This window comes from Apodemus sylvaticus, chromosome 12, assembly GCF_947179515.1.
Source record: "Apodemus sylvaticus chromosome 12, mApoSyl1.1, whole genome shotgun sequence".
NCBI lineage: Eukaryota > Metazoa > Chordata > Mammalia > Rodentia > Muridae > Apodemus > Apodemus sylvaticus.
Window position 1 is genome coordinate 79,701,820 of NC_067483.1, and position 14,156 is coordinate 79,715,975.

Consider the following 14,156-nt stretch of genomic DNA (forward strand, 5'->3'; position numbering starts at 1 on the left):
TACAATAGTAGATTCTCACTACATGCTAAAAATAAATTTGGTAATCTTTGTTTATCTGTTTTGTGTATATGTCAAGGAGCATAAGAGGAGGTGAGAATCCAGCACATGATAGAAGTCAGTCCTACCATGTGTGCTCTGGGGATGAAAGCAAGACTGCCTCAATATGGCAATCCTGTCTCAACCGAAAAATTGCTCGTTTATTAGCTTCATATTTTAGCTCTCTGTCCTTGGGAGGTGGAGCCATTAGGATTAGAAAATTCTGCCTGAAAACAAAACCTCTCCAGATTAAAAAGACAGACAAAGGGCTGGAGAGATGGCTCAGCAGTTAAGAGCACTGACTGCTCTTCCAGTGGTCCTGAGTTCAAATCCCAGCAACCACACGGTGGCTCACAACCATCTGTAATGGATCGGATGCCCTCTTCTCGTGTCTCTGAAGACAGTTACAGTGTACCCACATACATGAAATAAATAATCTTAAAAAAAAAAAACGCAATAAACCCTGCCACGCCTTCTGCTCCGCCCCCTCAATACCGCTGGGCCTGGTGGGTCAAGCTTTTGGGAAGTGGAGCGGGGAAGGGAGACCCCGGTTTCTAGACCAGCTTGAACAATTTATCTAGTTCAAGGCATACTGCTGTGACTGTGTAGCTCCAGTAGTGGAGTGCTTGTTTAGGACGTGCAAGAACCTAGATTTGAGTCCCAACACAAGAAAAACAAAAACAAACCCAGTTTCCTGTCCCTTTAAAAATGGCGGTCCTGCACGGTAGAACGATATTATTGGCTGCGCAAGTCCTGGGGGCGGGGTTGGGGGCGGGGCATATGGTGGCGCCAGTGGTTCCACCTCCTACGGCAAGTCGGAGGCAGTAAGATGGCGGCTGCTGAGGAAGGTTGCGGTGTTGGGGTCGAAGCGGACCGGGAACTGGAGGAGCTTTTGGAAAGTAAGAGCCCATGATGGGAAAGTCCAGAAGTATCGGGGGAGAGGATCCGTCGCGGGGCTTGAATGTACTTAAATGTACTTGAGATTTCTGGGCGGGGCGGGAGAATCTCTTCGATGATTGGCGGGGGAGGTGGTCTGAGTTCGACCCCGGCCCTCTTTATTAGCCGGACTGGGTGTTCACCTTTGTCACTAATCTGTCTAAACCTCACGTCTCCCCGCGAAGGGGAAAACTAACTGTAATGAGATGTTTCCGAGCCCCCTTACAAACTTCTCTTGCTTTACATTGTCGGATTGTCGTTGAGGCAAGGCTCTCGCTCGGTGTCCTAGGTTGATCTGGAACTCACGGCCGTCTTCCTGCCTCAGCCTCCGAGGTACTGAGATCAGAGGCTGGACCCACCAGGATCGGCTTCAATAAATTATTGAAATCACCTCTCCTTTCAGTAGCAGGATTCACAGAACAAAATAACCTTTAAGCTCCAAAGGTCCATGCCCGTGCTATTGTCTTTATTAACCCGAAACGCCTTTTGACCTCACAAGTCTTTCCTCATTCAGTTACCAGACCCTTAGTTCTTTCGTGCAAGTAGTCAAAGAAATCTCCTTTTAAAATTAGTGTGGTTTTGAGATACTGCCTCGTGTAGTCTAGGCTGACCTCACACCGCTGTGCACTGCAGGATGGCCCTGAACTTGTGATTTTTCTGGTCCCTTCCTCTGAATTCTAGCTTGGCACCACAATGCCTAACATCCTTTTTTTAATCCCTTGGAGAAACAAAGTGAGCCAGTCCCAGGGGAAAAGGTTTCTTCTTCTTCCTGAGAAGATGGTAGACCTTCATTTCTCTCTTGGCCTTGCACGGCCATTCTGGTTTCCTGCCCGAGGGAGGCCAGTGCCCTTTCCCTAGCCCTGGCAAGCAGAGCGGTGGTGACAACACGGGCTTTTCAGGGCAGAGGTGAACCTTTTATCTCTTGCTCAGTCACAGCGATGTAGGCAGGTAGAAAAAGAACAGATGTAGTGAAGAGTGCCCAGAGACTGGATTGGCCCAAGCTTACTGCAATATGAGGCCAGGAGGCTATAGGTGCCTGTTGAGAAAGAACTAAACTGGAGCATAATTTAAGAGTTAATACCTTCCTGTAGAATGTATACTAGTAGTTGAACCTGTGGAAAGCTGGGTGGTGTGTTCTTGTTTTTTTTACAAGAAGATATTAGCTAAGGCCTCAGAGTGATTTCAAAGAAATAAGACTCTCCAACTTCTTCATGTTAGATGAAATGTGTGAGGTTTTTTTTTTTTTATTGTTTTATTGTTTTTGTTTTTGTTTTTGTTTTCGAGACAGGGTTTCTCTGTGTAGCCCTGGCTGTCCTGGAACTCACTCTGTAGACCAGGCTGGCCTCAAACTCAGAAATCCACCTGCCTCTGCCTCCCAAGTGCTGGGACCAAAGGCGTGTGCCACCGCCGCCCCACACATATAGAGATCTCTCTGTACAGCTTTTATTTAATTCTTTCTTCCTAGTTCTGAGATGAACACTGGTTCTGTGTGAAAGGGTTTCCTTCCCAATTGGTCACATTAAAATAGATGGTTCTCAAGGAGGGTGGGCAGCCTATTGGGACTTCAGGAAAGCCAGCACTCACTCCATATCATTATTTTCGTAGTAGTTTGCTTCAAATCACACAGCCGTCTAGCCTTATCCATCTGCAGCATACCCACCATATTTCTTGTCTCCAAAGGTGCTCTTGACGATTTCGATAAAGCCAAACCCTCCCCAGCACCCCCTCCTACCATCTCGGCCCCCGATGCTTCAGGGCCCCAGAAGAGATCGCCAGGAGACACTGCCAAAGTATAAACTCTTCCCCCTTAAGGGAGGGGGAGGATGGGCATTTGGCTCAGAGCAGGGGTGGGCTTGCAGGCCCCTGTGGGCCGGAGGGGCGGCTGGGAGGGTGCCTTTGCCTCACACTGCTGAGTGTTCGTTCATCCAGGCCTCAGTTCCTATGAAACAAGGGCCTGTGGTACCAAGTAGAGAGCAGTTTTAAGCGGCAGGATTTGTATGCTGCCTCATATCATTCCTTCAGTGGCCAGTCTCTGCTGCCCTCCTGAGAAGAGGCAGATGGGATGCTCAGTGGAGGTGCTTGTGAGGGGAGATGTTTCGTTTCCCAGAACCTACTACTGGCTGAGCTCCTGTCAGAGGCTAGACCCAGGGTGATTCTGTAGGAGGCAAACCTTGTCTATCTCTCCCCTGCAGGATGCCCTCTTCGCCTCCCAAGAAAAATTTTTCCAGGAACTGTTTGACAGTGAGCTGGCTTCCCAAGCCACTGCGGAGTTTGAGAAGGCAATGAAGGAGCTGGCTGAAGAAGAGCCCCATCTGGTGGAGCAGTTCCAGAAACTCTCGGAGGCGGCTGGGAGAGTGGGTGAGGAAACCCCAAACATAAAACATCCGGCACACCTCTTAGTTGCTGGAAAATACCAGGATTGTAAAATTGATAACAGTCATGACGGCATAGCCATAGAGTGGGGCAAGGCAAGAGAAAGAGGTATGGGAATCTTGCTTACTGAAAGAAAAAGGTAAAATATTTTGGAAAGTAATAAAAAAAGATTATTCCAGCCAGATGTCATGGTGTATTCATTCAGTCCCAGTACACCAGAAGCAGAGGTAGACGAATCTCTGTGAGTTTGAGGCCAACATGATCTACATGGTGAGCTTTAGAACAGCTAGAACTACAGAGTGAGACCCTGCCTCAAAAATAAATACGATTCTCCCAAACCAAGTCTTTTAAAGGAGTGTTGCTGTGGAGAAAAACTAACACATTATCAATATAGATTTATGGCCTGACCATGAAGATAACTACAGAACGGTTAAGATTTTGACTTGGTAGTAGTTTGCTAGTAAATGCTTTATATCCAGGTTGGTAATCAGATCAGTGTAGACAATCTGACAATTAAAATCCTAGATAATGCTGGCCCTTTCATCTGTCCTAGGCAGTGATGCAACTTCTCAACAAGAATTTACTTCCTGCCTAAAGGAGACACTAAGTGGGCTAGCCAAAAATGCCACCGACCTTCAGGTAAAGGGAAAGGAATGAATCTACTCTGAGGTGTTTCCCGAGCATTCTCACAAAATAGATGCTCACTCCGCCCCGGGAGTGGGGGGACTTGGGGGGGCATGCTGGACCGATGGCTCAGGGGTTAAGAGCACTGGCTGCTCTTCCAGAGAACTAGGGTTCAATTCCCAGCACCCACATGGCAGCTCACACTTGTCTGTAACTCCAATTCCAGGGCTTCTGACATTTTTACACAAATGTACATACAGTCAAAAAGAAAAAGATAACATAAATAAGATTAAACTTTAAAAAGTTTACTTTTTAAAAAAGCTCTATGGTATCTCCGCAAATCTGGCCCCCTTTGATTTTTGTTACAGGCAAATTTAGATAGTTCTTTTAGCCGTAAAGGGTGGTAAGCGGTCCAGGAAGGCGTGTGCCCGTTCACCTCTCTATTGTCTTGTCTAGAACTCGGGCATGTCTGAAGAGGAACTGACGAGAGCCATGGAAGGGCTGGGCATGGATGAGGGAGATGGGGAGGGGAACATCCTCCCCATCATGCAGAGCATCATGCAGAACCTCCTGTCCAAGGATGTACTCTACCCATCCCTGAAGGAGATCACAGAGAAGGTTTGTGGGCTCCCACTTCTGTCTTTTCCCCTGCACTTCATCATATCAATGCGTGGGCCCCTGTGCTCAGACCATGCATAGTAAATAGTAAAAGGGTCATTCGAGTGGACAAGTGTGGTTTCAGAAAACGCCCTGTTTGTAACAGTCGTTACTGAGAGTATTCAGCTGCATTGGTGATCTGATCCTTTGTCCACAGTGGGAATGTCTGAGCTAAAAGGAAAAATTTTCAGCTCTAGTTTTCTATAAATTAGCTCAAGACTTTGAGTGTTGACTGGTTCATTCTTTCTTATATTCTTAACTTTACTAATTTCTCCGGTAAGGACTCACGGGATTTTGTAGTGGTGTTTTGAATCGTTTGAGTGTGGTTTAAGCAATGGTTCATGCTTCAAAGAGCTTATAGTTTCACCAGAGAAATGAAGTAGACAAATACAAGCTCTTCAGCATCCCAGGCAGCGTGTGACTGAATAGCAAGACCAGGAGTCTGAAGACCAGTATTTGTACAGCCTCAGTCCAACTCTCCAGCTAAGAGTATTTTTTACATCATTTTAAAAAGATTTATTTTTATTACTATTTTTAATTAGGTGTGTGTGAGCCAGGCTATAGTGGCGCACGCTGTAATCCCAGCACTCTGGGAGGCAGAGAAGCAGGCAGATTTCTGAGTTCGAGGCCAGCCTGGTCTACAGAGTGAGTTCCAGGACAGCCAGGGCTATACAGAGAAACCCTGTCTCAAAAAAAAAAAAAAAGAAAAGAAAAAGAAAAAACAAAACAAAAAACAAACGAAAAAAATTAGGGGTGTATGAGTGTAAATGTGTATATATACATATACATACATATACACATATGAGTTCAAGTGCCTATGGAGGCCACAGGCATCACACCACCTTTGAGTTAGAGTTACAGTTGGCAGTGAGCCACCTGATAACAGTGTTGGGAATGGAACTTGAACTAATTTGGGTCCTCTGCAAAAGCAGTATGTACTCTTTCTGGTTTTTTCGAGACAGAGTTTCTCTGTGTAGCCCTGGCTGTCCTGGAACTCACTCTGTAGAGCAGGCTGGCCTCCAACTCAGAAATCCGCCTGCCTCTTTGCCTCCCAGAGTGCTGGGATTACAGGCGTGTGACACCAATGCCTGGCTCAGTATGTACTCTTAACCACTCAAGCCATCTCTTCAGCCCTGGTTTTTTATATTTTTAAGTTTAAAAACAACAGGGCTATGGAGAGATGGCTCAGCAGTAAAGAACACTGGCTACTCTTCCAGAGAACCTGGGTTTCCTTCCAAACACCCACATAGCAGCTCACAATGGCCCATGGCTCCAGGTCCAGAGGATTTGATGCCCTCTTCCATCTTTTTTTCTTAAAGATTTATTCACTTATTATAGGTAAGTACACTGTAGCTGTCTTCAGACACACCAAAAGAGGGTGTTGGATCCCATTACAGATGGTTGTGAGCCATCATGTGGTTGCTGGGATTTGAACTCAGGACCCCTGGAAGAGCAGTCAGTGCTGTTAACCGATGAGCCATCTCTCTAGCCCCTTCTTCCATCTTCTGAGAGCACCAATGTGGGTGGCACTAACCCTAGGCAGGTGACCTTAGACTATATAAGAAAGCTAAAAATACACATGTGCTTATATAGTCTTATATAAGTAGACAAACATTCGTACAAATAGAGTTTTTTAAAATTGTATAGTAGACAGACAAACATTCGTACAAATAAAGTAGAGTTTTTTTTCAAATATCAAATAATGACAACAACTGAGGGGGCTTGTTAAAGAGACTTGCTGCTCTTGCAGAGGGTCACTTAGATTCGGTTCCCAGGCTCAGCATGGCAGCTCAGAACCATCCCTAACTCCAGTTCTAGGGGATCTGACGCTCTCTCTCCAAGTACACCAACTAGCACAAGGTACAAATACATACATGCAGGGAGAACACTAATGAGTACAGAATAAAAGTAAATACTCCTGAAATACAACAACAGAGCAACAGTGTTTAACAGAGACCATATGTGACCCTTGTCCTAGTTAGCTGCAGCTGTCAACTTTACACAGCCCAGAGTCATCTGAGGGAACCTCAGTTGGGGGATTGCCCAGATTAGATTGGACCATGGCCATGTGTGTGAGGAATTATCTTGATTGATGGTTGGTGTGGGAGGGCGTAGCTCACTGTGGGAGGCACCAACCCTAGGCAGGTGACCTTAGACTATATAAGAAAGCTAAAAATCAGCAAAGTATGCAGCATTCCTCTATGGTGACTGAGTTCCTGCCCCCAGTGATGGACTGTTACCTGGAAGTGCCAGATGAAATATAAACCCTTTGCTCCCCCGAGTTGTTTCTGATGTTTTATCATAGCAGCAGGAAAGAAACTAGAATGACCGTCAGCGCCTAAAATGTCGACTTCCTTGCCTTTCGCAGACATGGTGTACTAATCTGCAGTTACACTAAGTACCAGTGTGTCCAGATGAGCTGGTGGAGTCAGCAGTACTTTGTGCTTTTCATGATGAACCTGCCTATTTAGCCTTTTTTTTCTTGGTCCCCTCCCTCCTGGCTTACTTCCTTCTCTCTCGCCCATCTCCTCTCTTTCTTTAGTATCCAGAATGGTTGCAGAGTCACCAGGAATCTATTCCTCCAGAGCAGTTTGAGAAGTACCAGCAGCAGTACAGTGTCATGGGCAAAATCTGTGAGCAGTTTGAAGCAGAGACGCCCACAGACAACGAGGCTACCCACAGGGCTCGCTTTGAGGCCGTGCTAGACCTCATGCAGCAGGTGAGGCCTCTTACACTGCTTCCCCCTGGTGTCCGCTGGAGCGGCCGCGAAGGACGGAATCAAAGAAGGCTTGCAGCTGGTCTTTGCTGCTTTGTGGGTTCTTCCTTTTTCCACCTTCACACCCCGCAACCCCTGCACCCACTCACACTAGATAGGAGAGAAGCAAGGATAGAGGGGAAAGAAATCCCTGAATCTGATTTCTTTTCTGTGTGTCTTCTTTGGTCGTGGCTGCTAATAAACAGCAGGCAACATCCCTAAACGACCATTAACCCCCAACCCGTCTTGGGGCCCTTGATTTGATGCACCCTCAGAGAACTTCCTGGAATTCCAAACTTCATACAGTCCCAGAAACTCTCTGCAGCTGGCAAAACCACGCCTGTGCTAGAGCCGGCGGCAGGTCATGGGCAGCTGCTGCAGTCAGTCTGTAGCAGCCCCACATTCCCACACCTGGGGTTAAAGTGAAAGCACACTCTCAACAACATTTCTGTGGTTTTTATTAAAACAGAAATTCCGGCCGGGCGGTGGTGGCGCACGCCTGTAATCCCAGCGCTCTGGGAGGCAGAGGCAGGCGGATTTCTGAGTTCGGGGCCAGCCTGGTCTACAGAGTGAGTTCCAGGAAAGCCAGGGCTATACAGAGAAACCCTGTCTCGAAAAAACCAAATCCAAAAAAAAAAAAAACAAACCAGAAATTCCAGAATTCTCAAAAATTTCAATACAAAGACTATATACCACGGTCAGAAGAAATCAGATCACTAATCCGATTCCTTTTGTTGCTTTTGTGTTTTCTGTAATTTTTCTTCTTTTTTTTTTTAATCTCATTCTTTTCATTTTGTAGTTACAGGACTTGGGCCATCCTCCAAAAGAACTTGCTGGGGAGATGGTGAGTATGTCTTCTATATCCTAACCCAGTTCCCAGTTTGCAGACACCAGTAATCCTTAGGTAATCCGTATAGGGTGATCACTGTGGCTGCTAAGGACGGACCTTCCGAAGCCCTGACCTGAAACAGGAGTGATTTTCTCAGTCCCTTTGTCTCTTCTCCAGCCTCCTGGCCTCAACTTTGACCTGGATGCCCTCAATCTCTCGGGCCCACCAGGTGCTAATGGCGAACAGTGTCTGATCATGTGAAACACAACACGGTTTCCTCCCTGAGTCCCAGCCGTGGGGAACATCTGGAGTCAACAGAGTCACTGGGAACTGAGGCAGGAGTATCTTCTGTGGGAGCTGGCTGCCCCACACTCTCTACATCCCATTCAAGACTGTGCCATAGCAGCTGCTCTGTAGGCCTTTTCTATGAGTCCTACTCCATCGTGGTTTCTGCTGTTAGAAACAGGCCAACTATCTGCCAGGGGAAGGACGGCATCCCTTGTGGGGCATTTCACTTCTTCCCACTCCCAAAATAATGTCACATACGGTGGTACTCATGTCCCCTTGACTCCCAGGGACTTCGTGCCTTGTTTCTACTCCCTCTCTTGTGTCTGGGGAGCAGAAGCTGAGTCTTTAGACTCTGTGCTTCTATTAGGCAGGGCCTCTGGGAATGAGGAGAAACATAGCCTGGGCTGGGGCTGGAGGCTCGTCACCGCATCTCCTTGCCTTCTTTGGAATTCTCTGAAGGGAAAGGAATTTTGTACTTAGCCATGGTCAGGTTGAAAGCAAAGCCTTGGGCTTCTCCTGTCCCTAGGTGCTGCACCCTAATTCCCCTTCTTCCTGAGAACTCAAATTGCTACCCTGGTTCTTTCTACAACTCTGTGATTTAGGGGAACCCAACTCTTGACCTTCCTTTGCCTCCCCCTCCCCTAGACTATCCTTACCTCCTCTCTTTTTTGAGTCTTATTTATTCTGCCCTTTTAACCAGTGGTGTGATGAGGGCCTATCTTGTTTCCTTTCATCTAGTGCCTGGACCATTCTCACTGGACCCTTCCCTTTCCTTCCTCCCTGGCCAACACATACGTGTAGTGTCAGGTCTGGTACATGAATGGCCACTCTACCCAGATATGTTTTGGCTTATTTAGGACATCAGATTCCCTAGAATCCTTGGTTCAGGAAGGTGCTTGGGAAAGGGGTGTAGCCAGAATCTTTTTCCCAGCAAGCCCCATGGGGCAGTATCTAATAAATATTCTGAGCAAGTGTGTGGGTTATTTTTCATCCAAGTCTATTTCTAATCTTCCTAGTTCCTGTAAGCCGCAGAGTGAGGCGTGTTAGGAGATAGTTCTGTATAATGTTGCTTGGCTCTACCATGACCCAGCCCTCCAGCTCAGGGTGCACTTCTTTAGGCAAAAGAATTCTGTCTTCATCTCCTTGGCACTTGAGTCTTAACTTTTTACATTATAGTTGATGTTAATGATACATTGTTAACATGTTAAACTTTGAATTGACCTGCTTTTTCCTAGTGGGTCTAAGGACCATGGTTGCCGTGTATTTTATGGATATTCTTTTTTAGGCCATCTAGCTAGCCTAGTTCACTTGAAAATAACATTTTAAAAATATATTTTTTATTTATTCTTTGGAATTTTGTATATGTATACAGTGTATTCTGATTATATCCAAATAACTTTGGCAAGAACAAATTCACATTTATCATTGGAGTCATGTTGAGTTCATAACACATCATTACCCCTGGGTTAAAACCACAGTTAAGAATGGCACATATTCTGTGGAAGGAAATGTGCCAAAGGCCTCAGCCTGGGAACTACCCAGCCTGCACAGCTCATCAGACAAAAGACTCAGGCTCGCAGTGGAGACCCTTCCATGCTCTTGAGAAAGGCACAAAGTACCAGCTGGTGTGTTGTGATGAATGGGGCCTGAATTGCCAATATTTTACTGATGTTCCTGACACAAGCTTGACAAGGACAGGTGAGGGGACAGGCACAGAGTGACTTGCTGCTGGGACTGCCCAGGGCCGTGCTGGTTCTTCTTTATTCTCATTTCTGCTGCTGGTTCTGTGGTCGGCCGACCCTGTGGCTTTATTTTCAAGACTTTTTTTTTCCATTTTAATTTGGTTGTCCCTGAGCAAGTCGACCCCGGGTTGGGCTCTTTTTTCTAAATACCATTTGAATTACTCTGGGACTTGTAGCTGAATAAAACCTGGTGCCCTAGGGCAGTCCTCCTCAGGTTGTGTGTGGTAGAGGACCAGCGTTTTCCTCTTCAAAACTCTGCTTTTGAAGTCCCTCTGCATCAATATGTGGAGCTGTTGCCCATGGCATGTCTGTAATTGAGACTATGTACGACCTGTATGCAGATTGGAAAACACCTAAATTGTCTAGACTCTTACAGGTTAAGCCCACTGCTCACATAACTGAATTTCACAGCAATATCAAATACTAAAGTTTTTAGACAGTCTATTTCTGATTCCTAATGTCACAAGTTGATACAGTGATTAGAACCAAACACCTTCATGGGATAGTGCTGCTCTGGGCTTTCCTTAGTCTCTACATAGGGTCTAGGCAAATGTCTATGTAGGAACTTGAAGTCCTCTCCTGTGTGTCACCTGTAGAGAACATAGTCTTTAGCAAAATATGTGTCTATATATGGTTATCTAGCACTTTTTCTAGCTTGCTTCTCTTTCTTGATAACTAAAAGTAAACTGCATAGCTTCATTTTGGTGAAGTATTTAAGCTGGCCTCAAAGATTACAAGAGCTGCCCTTTCAAAATTCTGTGTGTTCTGGATACGTGGTTTCGTGAAACAAGAGTCTAATTCATACAAGATACATGTTTTCAGTGATCCCAGACCATCCTTCCAAGGCCACATAGGCTAAAAACTGGCCATTGGGATGGCTTTGGGAACTTTGGGGGGGAAATGGACCACATTAAAAAAAAATCTGACAATTTTTCTAAGATTAATTATTAGTTTGCTTGTATATGTGTCTGTCTGTGTGCTGGGCATCTGAGTCCCTGTACTGGAGTTAGAAGTGGTTTTGAGCCACCAGATGTGGATGTTGGGAACTGAACTCTGGTTCTCTGAAAGAGCAGATAGCCCCTAATCATTGAGCCTTCCTCCATCCCAGTATCACATTAGCAGACATGGCAGATAATACATAGAAATGTACAAGGAGGACTCAGGAAGTGGACATGCAGTGTTTGCTGTGTAACTGAAAAAGCTCAACATATTCCTTTGGAAAGCCAAGGCAGTATTTAACAGTCAGAAGCAGATTGGTAGCTTTTCCACAGGGTAACAGCTTGAGTGGGGATTGCTAATAGCACACAGGTGTACTAGGAGTAGGACAGATAGGCAGTCAAGTTCTATAAATAGGGCCTTCAAAATTGAAGTCAAAGGAAAGTCATAAGTTTTGGTCAGCATCTGAATCACAAACAGTTCTAAGATTGACAGACTATCAATTCAACCATCAGCCATTTACACGCAGGAAAAAACATTCAAAGGAGTTGAAATACATTAGGATTTTCTAGAGTAACAAAACCCATAGAATGAATATATTACAATGGAGATTTATAAGGTGGCTTTACATGACATAGGATAAGTAGACCAACAATGGCTGTTAATCTGATGACGGAGTCTAAGAACTAGGGAGCTTGTTCAGGTGGAGTCCAGATGCTTCAGCACCAATCTGGTGTTGAAGACCTACTTAGATTTCTGGAGAGCCTTGGTCTTCAGTGCATGTGGGACACCAAAAAATCTGGGTTCTAATGGCACCAGCGATAATGAATAGACATGTCTACAAGAATCAAGATGGACAGGTAATACTGCTAGTGTGGAAGGTGCTTCTAACTCTGGGGAAGGCCTTCCCCTCTCAATTAGTCCTCTGCAGAAATACCCTAGTATGTTTCTTGGTTGATTCCAGACCCAATAAATTAATGTCAAGATAACAGTGATAGAGAGGCAGCTCACAGGCCAAGTGTACTAGCCACTCTTTCAGAAGACCTTGAATGTGGGCCCTAGCATCAAAAGGGTAGAGTATAAAACTCCAGTTCCAGGGCATCTGATGCCCTTTTCCAGCCTCTGAACATCACATACATGTGGTACACTTACATTCAGATAAAACACCCATAACACTATTCACACAGATTGAAGGTCTGTGTTGACATTGATGCCCATAGATTGAAAAAACCACAGCAGTGTCTCCTCTTCAAACATTCCCCATTGTGGGAACTATGGGATGCATAATCAAGGAAATGCTAGACCAAGTCTGCTTTACAGTGAATCTACAGATTCCATCTTCTGATCGTTTCCCCAATATCCAAATGTGTGTCTCTTTGTACAACCTGTCAAGGGAGATGCCCAGCACTTAGTAGAATGACTAAGTAGAAACCCCTGGAACTATACCCCACTGCTGTCAAGATAAAAATAATGCTGTCTTGTGGGAAAAGTGGCAAGGATTAGTTAGTTCACACTTAAAGGGCATATCATCCTCATTTAGTTTGATCTTTCTGGATTTTGTAGAAACTGGCTGGTGGGATACCAGTCATGTTTGCAAGGTAGAAGCAAGTAGTAGCCCGGCATGGTGGTGCATGCCTGTAATCCCAGCACTTGGGAGGCAGAGGCAGGCGGATTTCTGAGTTTGAGGCCAGCCTGGTCTGCAGAGTGAGTCCAGGACAGCCAGGGCTACACAGAGAAACCCTGCCTTGAAAAAACAAAAAAACAAACAAAAAAACAAAAACAACAAGTAGTAGTTCCCAAAGTGCTGCCCTGTCAGACGTTCTGTTTATTGAATAGCACAGCATCTGTTTTAGGTTATGTGATGGGTACACAGGGGGGGTCAGCAAATTACAGCCTGTAACTCAAATGTGGTCAGTTGCCTAATTTAAGAGAAAAGTGAGTGTGAGAGAGAGCGTGAGTGTGTGCGATGGGGTGAAGCCTTAAACATGTGGAAGTCCAGAGGCCAACTTTGTGGAGCCAATTCTGTCTTTCCACTTCAGTAGTCATCGTCTACCCACTGAATACTCATGGGCCCAATTGCTTGGCATTTGGAAGGTTTACTGACATCCTCAGTCATTTACACAGTGGCTTTTTGAATGCTTTTTGGCTAGCTACCTTGTCAGGTAAAGTAGTGACTGGCTGGCTGGCTGGCAAAGTCGAAAATATTTAGGATTTAGTAACTGAAGTTTACAAACGTCTTTAGTGTGTCTGCACTCTCAGAGAGAGGTGACAGTCTATGTTCACAGTCTTACCCTTGAGCTTGGACATTCTCACTCTAGGCTATACTATAATCATGTTGAAGAATGTCATCATTGTTGGTTTTAGTAAGATTATGCTAATTAGATCTTAAGACTATGTTAGTCAAAGGATGGCCTCACAGTACAGCTACCTTTCCATTTGTTGGTGAGACTGGAGATGGAGATGCAACCTGCCACAATGGTGAAACTTTTAGGAGATGATGATCTGCCTCCTTCTGTTAAAGTGAAAGGCCAGTTATGATTAGCCTTCACTCTTTTGGAGACAATATAGTCTGCACTTAAAGGAATTCAGAGTTTTGTAGCAAGTTCTCTGATGAGACATGCGGCCTGAAAACTATAGTACTAGAGGTGCCCTCAAAGAATCCAAACATCCATGATTTTGGAGTGAGGCTGTATCTTCAGGAAAGAAAGGTACCATTTGAAGAGCATCTCAACACATGCTGAGCTTCAGCAGAAATTCGGTACCTAGCTAAAATATTAGGTGACTCTGGGTATATCAGCCACTCTGCACACAGGGCAGACCTGTAGCTGGCCTTTGCTACTTTGTGGGTTTTCTTCTCCCCCTGGTTCTCCCCCCCCCCCCATCACTAGATAGAAGAGAGGGGAGAGAGATCTCCAAATCTAATTTCTTTCCTTTTGTTTCTTCTTTGAGCACAATTACTAGTAAACCACAAACAGTCCCG

General features: G+C 45.4%; 1 protein-coding gene across 1 annotated transcript; it reads left to right on the forward strand.

Annotated features, from left to right (window-relative positions):
* The first annotated feature begins 843 nt into the window (after positions 1 to 843).
* On the forward strand, positions 844 to 12,971 carry Pex19 (peroxisomal biogenesis factor 19). The gene is made up of 8 exons (XM_052200172.1): positions 844 to 935; positions 2,653 to 2,762; positions 3,165 to 3,330; positions 3,899 to 3,984; positions 4,426 to 4,587; positions 7,169 to 7,345; positions 8,181 to 8,225; positions 8,388 to 12,971. The coding sequence occupies exons 1-8, from the start codon at positions 866 to 868 to the stop codon at positions 8,469 to 8,471; spliced, it is 900 nt and encodes a 299-aa protein (XP_052056132.1). The 5' UTR covers positions 844 to 865; the 3' UTR covers positions 8,472 to 12,971.
* Positions 12,972 to 14,156: the final 1,185 nt, after the last annotated feature.